This window comes from Adelges cooleyi, unplaced genomic scaffold, assembly GCF_023614345.1.
Source record: "Adelges cooleyi isolate 19-005CV unplaced genomic scaffold, UGA_ACOO_1.1 ACOO_flye_CR_arks_rails_tigmint_CR_PRNA_23, whole genome shotgun sequence".
In the NCBI taxonomy this organism is placed as follows: Eukaryota; Metazoa; Arthropoda; class Insecta; order Hemiptera; family Adelgidae; genus Adelges; species Adelges cooleyi.
In genome coordinates, this window is record NW_026095893.1 from 1,239,617 (window position 1) to 1,249,829 (window position 10,213).

Consider the following 10,213-nt stretch of genomic DNA (forward strand, 5'->3'; position numbering starts at 1 on the left):
GTAATATTATACTCTACTTGGTATTATACTTCACAGTAATGTTAATATGTTGGTCATAACGAAAAATAACAAATGTTGCTTATGTTAACAAATTTCATAAACAATTCTGCAAAATACATCTAGATATTATTGTTTCGGTCGACAATATATAAGCCATTTGATCAGTCGTAAAAAAAACCATTGAAGCAGCCAGTATAACTATCATTGCAATTATTTGGTAAGTAATATACGAAATTGTTTTTTTTATATTTACTGGCTTTATATATTTTCTAAATGAATGCTAATTTGTTAAAAGGGCATCAGTCTTCATTTCGGTCATTTTCACTTTTTTAGATATTATTATCTAATTATTATTACAATCTAATTATTATTAATACAAATATTTTAATTTTTTGGAAAAAAAAATGCCAATATCTTATTAAAATCAATTAAGAACCACAGGGAAAATAATATACTATTAGCTAAAAGCTACATTTAAGACTATAGGTCACTAAAACATTTAAAAAATTAGGACACACATCAAGTATAACTTTACGCGTTTCGGGGGTCCCAATGACAGAAATAGGCATGCGGGTAATTAATCAATCAACTTTCCATCGGTCCAGCGGGGTTTGACTAATTCGTTTAAGTCCAACCGTGTTTGACGATATATCTTTGGCAACGGTGTTTTTGACGGCAAGTCAACAACATATAGTAAAGATATAAAATCTACTTGAACCCTAAACCATAAAAATTTTTATTATGGTTTAGGGTTCAAGTAGATTTTATATCTTTACTATATATTTAACCATAAATTTGCTTAACAGTTTTTTCTAAGTCAACAACAGTTTTGCATTACTTTTCTTTTTTTTTGTTTATTTTACGGTGTTTTTAGCCACTGGCTAACAACCGTCTTATTCCGACCAACCTTGTGGTGTAAAACACCACAAGGTTTTGTATTTAGAAAGTAGTTAGTAAATCTTTCATTAAAATATACATCGTAAAATAAAGAACACACCTACTTAAAAAAAAAACTTACAGACTATTTAAATGATATTTTTTGAAATTATTCGAATACATTTTTCAACAAAGAACTTTGAATAATTTGTTATCTAGATAATTATTTAAATATATTTAATTAGAATGATGCAAAACTGGTTATAACTACGCATAGCATAGTAAATATAGCATGTATCAAAGCGTTTATGTGAAAGTGATTTTGTCCTAGTAAGCTAGTACAGTGGGGTCGAGGCATAATATGATCAAAGCAGTAGGTACGGAGAGGTCACAGGTCTACAGGAATTATTTTTTAACAAAAGTGGTAAAACCACTTTCAAATAAACCCTATAAACGCTTTGATTTATATTTTTAAGAGGGCGTTGCACCGTTGATTTCCAGTGGTAAAAACATGTTTACGCCAACTGAAAATAATTTAAAGTTTAAATTACACTCCAGAGCAATGTAAATAAGTAAACACAATGAAAAAGAAATAATCCCGCTTGGAGTTAAACAATTTACATAGACAACTCTGAAATAAATGTTTAGATTTTATTGTAAGTATACCTCCGTCTAATATAACATATTTTAATTCGAATTGTTATTTGCAGGTAAAAATGAAAGCTGTTTATGTTTTACTGCTATGTGTATTTTCTAATGTTTTGGCAATTGCGGCGGGTATGTAATTCGTTTTTACTAGTACCTACTGAAGGTATTTGGCTTAGGTTTAAAAAAAACTAAACAAAATTTAATATTCAACTTTTTTACAGATGAAAGAGACGATAGAATTAGGCTTGATTTTACAAGTCAGTACATTTGTTGTTTAAAAAATACTTTTTGAAGTTTTAAGACTTACAGTTTTTATACATAATTTATTACAGACTTTCTCCTTCACATACATTATGATAAAAGTAAGACATACTTAAAATGATTGATGCTATAAATTTAAAGGTTTTGTTGTACTTGCCATTTGCCTGACTATAAGTTAATTTATATTTATGAACTATAATCTCTATAAAAAAATTCTTCCAATTATTGGCGTTTGTGTGTATTGAATTTTTATCGAAGAACTCCAGGAATTATCAATAGTGGTGAAGTTGAGGTTTGATGAGGATAATAAGCTTAATTAATGCAACTTGTATTGAGAATATTACTCGAAAGAGTCTCCCACACGAATAATATGATTTCATTTTAATTCAGTCTGTACAATATTATTCATGATCTAGAATAGATATTATAGAAGAATTGTGTAATACAGTTCCAACACGGTTTATTACTAGGTAAATGGGCCACGTTTAACTAAAATTTACTTCTATTCAGAACATTTTTATACATATTATGTCTCATTAAATTTTCATTTGATTTTTTTTTACTCAGTCAATTATTTATTTATTTTAGTGACACTTTGGGACAAAATAAAGTTGTTGGTCACAAAACGAGAAGCTAATGGTGTAGATACATACGACATGAGTAATTATTATTCTATAAAAAAACCAATTAAGTATACTAGTAGAAGAATTTGTTTGGAAATTATACAGTAATTTTTGCAAGAACGATTTATCAATGCAATTTTATGAGTGATATAAATATTAAATTTAAACCACTCAATATTTATTTATAAATGTAACTTCCTTACTATTATTAAACGTGTATTTTATACCTTGATTACCACCTTTGAATGTATAATAGAACATGAAATTATGTCTAATATCGTTTAAAAATAATTTTTTTGTAATCATAATTTCAGAGGAATTGTGTTTTATGTTTTCATTTCCTGGTAATAATTGAAAATATTTCCATATAGTTGTTAGTTATTCACAAGTATAAAAAGTTTTCGTTTTAATTTCAGATCAAAGAATTAATGACAACCCTGATCACCGTAATTCATATTTCACATTATATAATACATTACATACGGCTTTCAGATTAGTTTTTAAATAATGAAAAATTCATAAGCACATTAATTTTGCCATAACAATAGACATATCTAAAAATGTGTTTTGTTTTTAATTTTAGAGCAATTATTGGAGGATGCGCTGCAAGAAACAATATTCGAAGGCTCAGGTAATTATAAAATTCAACATATTTTCACAAACACTTTACAAAACTGATAGTTAACATTTTGGGTAATTAAAAATAATTGTATTTCACATACAATTTTACATAAAAAAAAATTATAAAAAACATTTTTAATTCTTATGCGCTATACTTATTTCAATTCGTGAATACCAATTTTTCAAACTTTTCGTTCAACCAACAGTATGAGTTTTATTTGAACTAATTTGACCGTTTTCATAAACAATGAGTTACTTGAGTAACATGAGTTACTTAACTTCGTTGATGAAAAAAATTCCTAAACCATAAACGGGATTGTGTGCAATAGAGTAATGTAAACCAAGACTACTTTACCAATTTATTGTTTTATAAGTTTTAACATTTTATAGCCACAGTACATATTTATTAAAAAAATCTAGTTCTTTTCTCCGCTCCTCGGAAAAACATTGAATCGTGGAAATGCTTTAGCATTACGGGTCCGTTTAACCATAATGATTGTTTTATTATCAGTTGCCATTAATATAAATATTGAACATTTCAAAAAGATACTTTAGTATTACAAAACTCTAAGAATATGCTTAATTTCAAGCTCCTTCAAGTGACACTCCTGGAACATCTCTCGTTAATTATTCGTAAAATTCACACTGAATAAATAAGTGTACACAAGTAATTGAATGAATAGAAATTAAAATGAAAAAATAAATAAAATAATGGGAAAGTCGTAAAACCGTATCGTCCACCGCAAACATTAATGCCTATCTTATTATCACTAAATCTCTATCTTTATGTTGATGACGCAAAATCGTAACACGATTTTTCCATGCAAATTTTGGAATGACTTCCAGCTCAATATCATATCCATGTTACCTGTAATTTTCAACAAAATTATGAATAATCGTTTTTGACAAATAAATGATTAAGTTAATTAATTAGCCTAAGTTATCTTAATTTTAATGTTGCCGTTATACGTAGATCTAATAAAATAATTATTTTCAATAACCGTACAATTATTATTAATTGCATATTTTGATGTTACCGTTACAGAACTTACTGCCCAAGAGGTTGCAGCTCGTGGTAATTATGTTTTATTCGACAGTTGTATATAGCGCTTAAAATCTAAATGGTCATTCGACATTTCAAGTCGATCCAGGTTTCACAGTCGAAATTTGAAAAAAACAAAAAATAACTGTACGAGTTTTTAAGTTAGAACTTTTACTGGCTGTATTTTCAAGAAAAAGAGTCGGATCAAATTTAAATTATACCCATTTCCCACCCCCTAGGGGGGTACAAATTTTTTTGTTTTTTAGGGTATTTAGCCGTAATTTTAAGACCTTCAGGTTGAAAATTTGCAATTAGTTGGAATTCATATGTATCCATAACATATTAAACGGAAAAAAATGTCGGCACTACAGTTTTCCTTTAATTTCCGGAAAACTGTGTTTTCGCAGATTGAGTATATTTCAACAAAAACACCTAAAATCTTTAAAAAAAATTTATCAAATCATCAAAACAATTTTATGTATATTTATGCAGAATGATAGTATTAAGTTTTGTGCTCAAGTACCAACTACAAACACGATGTACCAGATGTGAGAATCGAACAGACGCTAAAAACTGTCAGTTGGTAACGTCGACCCGTGTTAGGTTAGGTTAGGACCCAACGGTTGGTATCATGATATTTTATTTATTAAATGATATCACAGACGACTAAATCGTGTAACTGATTATAGTAGATACACGATTTATTGGAAAAAAAACCGATCCGTGTACTTATTAAGACACTTAATGGTTCTGACACGACAAAACCACTGTCGTTATCTCGTTATTCTCCATCAGAGTACCAGTATATGATTTAATTTTTATTTAAATGTTAGAAACTCAATTTTTCTTTAGAAATAACAAGAAATTAATACACAGAGTGGGGCAGTAAAACGGGCGATTTTCCAATGTATTTAAATGGGAAAACCCTTTTCAATACCCTACCCTTTACATTTTAAGGATCTATGAAAAGGTTTTTTTAGTTGCATTTTGTTTTGTACATTGTCAATCTAGTAAAATATAAGTATGATAAAGCTTTGAAATAATCTATGAAGTATAAATAGTTTGTGTGAGATTGCTCTAATGGAAGTATATAATACATAAATATTAATTTTATTGAGAATAAGGGATTATAATTTAATCTATGGAGTACAAACGATTGAAGCATGAATCGTCCACCATTCCATCTAAATTTAACAAGACATTGTATATGTGTTATTTGGTCAACTACATTTTTGCAAAAAAAAGAAAAACCAGTACAGTGGGGTCGGGGCATAGTTGGGTCAGGGCATAGTGGGGACGGCTGTACTGGCTTGAAAATACTAACTACCGATTTGCATCGAAGCGTTTTTTCAAAAGTGATTTTATCACTTTCAGATTTAAAAATTGCTGTTAACCCGTGACCTTCCCGTCCCCACTATGCCCCCACCCAAATATGCTCCGTCTCTACAATAGACACCACGTAAACGTATAATTCCTATAAAACATATTTTAACGATTTGTGTGTTTGTTTAATGTGGGTTTTTCGAATAATGTAATTTGGAATTTGGAAATTTCGTCGTGTTTACTGAGTTGAAAAATTTGTCATAATGAAAACACTTAACAAAATTATTTATACTTTGTTTAACACATTTATTGAATTTTTCAGCTATAAGCGGAGATACTATGAAAAAACTTGGAGTTGAGAGAAGAAATTTGTTAAGACAAACTTTAGGAGCTTTAATACTCGACATTGCAAGCTGTAAATAATAAACTTATAATAAAACTAGTAGTTACACTGAAAAAATGCATATTCGGACCAACAAGCACTACATATATCACATGTATAGTTAAAATGACCACGTAAATAATTCGTCCAATTAATTTTCTAGTTAAAGAAACTACAAACTTAGTTCAACAAGTTATTTAACACTTATCCCACTGTTACAGTTTTTTATTAGGTTAATATCCGTACCTCAGAGCAAAAGTGTATTATATAGTAAAATTCAATTTTCCGGTTTTTTGGTTCACCTGCATTTAAATTTCACGCTCTATTCACTGCCTATATATTTACGTTATATAACGTTTGGACTCTTAGATGGGTTGGGTCTAAGTTCATTTATTTTAACTAATTAGTTAGTAATTTATTAATTAGAGTTTAGAGGTGGACATTAAAGAAGTAGTATATTCAAAGGTTTTTACTTCCATAATTATGGATTTACCAACAGAAAAGTTATAGCGAAAAGTCCAGTTTTTTTTTGGAAAATTACTTTCTAACTCAACTTTAGAGGCCCAGGGGAACGGGTCAAAATTAACGGAACGGTCTCATATTTTGCATAATTTATTTTTTGGAACATTAGAACTGATTTAGGTTGTACCGTAAAAAAAAAAAAAAAATAAGATAAGCCTTAATTTTTATTTGTCCAACTATGTATTTTTCAGTGCAACAAGTTAAACTTTTGAACATTTTTTTTTTTAGTCCCAACAAACCATAATATGGAATTTAAATACACATGTCGACTCATAGGATTGTTCATAAGTACAAAATATACAGGCTCGTGGACAAGAACAGCCGAAGTTTCGCCTGATGGTATTTGTGTTATACAATATGGACCGCATTACACGGTTCAATGCAAATACGCTATGATTGGGCCTATGGAGATCCTACGTTGTCTAAAGGGCTCAACCTGGAACAACATCATAGAGTTGCTGATAACATAAATGATTTCTATTCTCTTAGATTTATTTTAATAAAATATAATAAATAGTTTTGCACTATTTTGCTGCCGATTTTAATAAATAAATTTACATATCTGTTTACGCAACACGACACCGTTAGTTGTTAATTTAATAATCACACGGGCCAAATGCCCGCTAATAGTCCGTGTCAAAACAAATTTAATGTACTGCATAATAAAGTCTTTGCTCGCGATTATAAATTATTTCATTACTTTCAATTATAATTTCTATTGGCTTAACATACAGGCCATTTAGGTTCTTTATCGGGACCACTACTCCTCTCCATCCATCCCATCTGTCGACATTGCTTCGCCATTATTTAAAATAATGAAATATTTAAATTCGAAATTAATTGACTTGGAACATAGTATAAAAAACTCTATCTAAGAAACTCAGACTGGTTTAAAAGATAGTTTGGAAAAAAACTAAATATACATAATGAATCAATAACTAATGTCTCAAAAAATATGATAGAAACAATAAAATCTGAATTAAATAACTCAATCAAAAAATGTATCACTAGTTTGGAAAATAAAATAAATATAACGTTAACAAATGATGAATAAAAAAAAAATTAGAAAAAAGTTTAGACAAAAAATTAATGATAGAAACTAGGGTTAAAGCAAATAAAGGTTATTATGAATAAATGATTGTTTGAAACTTTAGATGCTATTATTTTTTAAATTAACCGACTAAGCATACACACCGATTAGAGGAAATCAACATGCAGCTGGATACAATCTAAAAAGTGCATATGAATACATTGTTATAGCACAAAGAAAAGAATTGGTTAAGACCGATCTTCAAATGGTGGTACCACATGGTACATATGGACGAATTGCGCCGAATCAGGAATAGCATGGAAACATTTTATTGATGTTGGAGGTATGCTTATAAAATCTAATCACTAAATATTTTATATTTTTATTATTTTGAAAATTCAATCATTCTGTTGTAGACTTTATCGTTCAACGTGGAGATCGAGTAGCGCAACTAATATGTAAAAAAAGTGTGTACCCAGAACTCAGGGAACTTCCGTCATTAGATGAAACTGATAGAGGAGAAAAAGGATTCGGTTCTCCAGGATAATTTTCATGTGTGTTATGTAGAATTTATGTAATTTTTAATTTATTTAGATTTTTAGATGTTTGAATAATAAAGACAGAAAAGCTTTATGTAAGTTAATTTTATGCTACACAGATTGATAAATCATAAAATGTTATAATTATTGTGATTAATAAAATATATCATGCTATATAAAGAGATGTTATTCATTTCTAGTCTAATTTACTACAATTTGTATAAAATGGGCGGTAAAGCCCGTTTTTGTTACAACTAACATAATATTATTTTAGGCATCATGAAATAGTAAAAAAAAAAGTTACCAATTAACATTTTAACTGTTGGTTTGGTAAATACATTTTTGCTCGAACTGTGATTTAAAATTAATACACACCTAAATTATAGCATCTCCCACATATTATAAAAATAGTAATTAAAACCGTTAAGTCAAACTTCAATGTTATACAGAGTGATCAACATATCGTGAACCACACAATTTCTTATTGGGTTTAATTAATAATTGAATTTTTTTTCCATAATGTTCTTATACAATGTGATCTCAATTTTTCACAAATGTTTTTCTTTTTACTCCCCTTCCAAACTAGTTTTTTTGATAGCAACTTTTGAAATTTAAATGGTAACGCATACATTCTATTAACTTTTTTGATTGAGAATATTGTACTTAAAACTTTGACTGGTCGATTACCAATTTATAATAACTATTTTTAAAGTCATAAGAGTTTAAAAGTTATGATAGGAGGGGATGTGCGGTTGAGAAATGCACGCAGATAAAAATAATACTACACTCCACCTTTCCTCCTGCCCATAACTTGAGATTTAAATAACTTAAGAGTTGCTATAAAAAAAACTAAGTTAGGAGGGGGGTAAAAACAAAAAAATTGTGAAAAATTGAGATCACATTGTATAAAAACAATATAAAAAAAAATTTTAATATATTATTTAACCCTATGAGATATTGAGTAGTTCACAATAAGTGGATCACCCTGAATAGAATAACCCAAAGGGTGGCATTAACACTAATAAATGTAGACTTTGAAGACTATTATGGGTTTCAAAACTTAAAATTTGACCTAATTTTTTTATACTTTTTTTATCGGTGTTGTTGAGTTGTTTTTTTACTGTAGACAACTTTGCAGTATACCTACATTTGGAATACCTACTTTAAACAATACCTTATCGATTGTACGAATAAACAAATGCACAAAAACTTATTTTTGACGCTTTTATCGAAACAGGGTAACCCATCAGTATAGCTCAAATATAATACTTTCATAATTATTCTAATTAGATGGTTTCTCTTATTCGTCTTTTATGGGGCCTAGGAGCTCAGTTCAAGTATATGAACAATTGATAGGATTTAAATTAAGCTTTTCTTTAAACCCGTGAAATCCAGTTTTCGGATTTTTCGAAAAAAATCCGGGTCAGCAGTGCCGAACCTGCTCCTCAGGGAAGGGGGCGACAGCTTTCCTGTTATAGAGTCGTGGTGGGAGGGTGGGTGGCCGGTTGGTCATGAAAATAGACTTGACGACGCTTTTTTTACCTAACCTCACCTTGAGGTGGGTCCAGATGGGTGTCCATTATATTGTTTTGCCCCTCCTACTAAATTTTAGTTTGGTGCCACAGATCTGGTTTTGTGATATACCGTGAAAATAATAAAATAGATTTAAATTTTAAAAATTACGACGAATGTTAAACGCCAACTGGGTGTTTTATTTAATTTTTAAAAAATAAAAGGACCAAAAAAACCTTTCATTTTTTTTTGAGTTGTTAGATCTGGAAGACAAACAACGCGACTTCTATTTTATATATCTCGATTTAACATATTTTAACGTTTTACGAACAATCAGTTATTTCCCTATAGGCTATTATATTTTGTTATTGTCTTTATATGAACAAGCTTCGGCTAATCAATGTTGTAGAGTTAGATCCGTTTTGTTTTTGTGAACATTTTATACTCGCGTTTTACATAGTATACAATTATTAACTTGTATTCTTATTTTGTTATCGGAATATGTTAAAGTCTAATCTAAGTTCATTTGTTACAATGACCTTCACAAATTTGCTTGATAAAATATATTTTGTGCATCCTAGCCTAAAGTGTTCTCAATCTAAATTCAAGAAGGTGTTGTTAAAACCTGACGAGACACCCTGTATTGATATGAGCAACACGAGCTTAGAAAAACATGTTGTTGTACATTGGTTTCTTTGCACAAATCGTAAAATATTATTTGAACTATTGCTAAAAAAACATTTTTTACTGACTACTGTAAAAAAACCTAACAAAAAAACACAAATATGGAAAAATATGCTTTTGTGCGCCCATACTTTCGTACCTAATCCGAAA

At 29.2% G+C, this 10,213-nt stretch overlaps 1 protein-coding gene across 1 annotated transcript; it reads left to right on the forward strand.

Moving 5' to 3' along the window:
* The first annotated feature begins 1,754 nt into the window (after nt 1–1,754).
* LOC126835814 (uncharacterized) lies at nt 1,755–6,768 on the forward strand. Its single transcript, XM_050568640.1, has 7 exons — nt 1,755–1,781; nt 1,857–1,886; nt 2,374–2,445; nt 2,992–3,039; nt 4,075–4,104; nt 5,717–5,809; nt 6,527–6,768. Coding segments are annotated over exons 2-7 (486 nt in total). The 5' UTR covers nt 1,755–1,781; nt 1,857–1,885.
* The last annotated feature ends 3,445 nt before the right edge of the window (nt 6,769–10,213 follow it).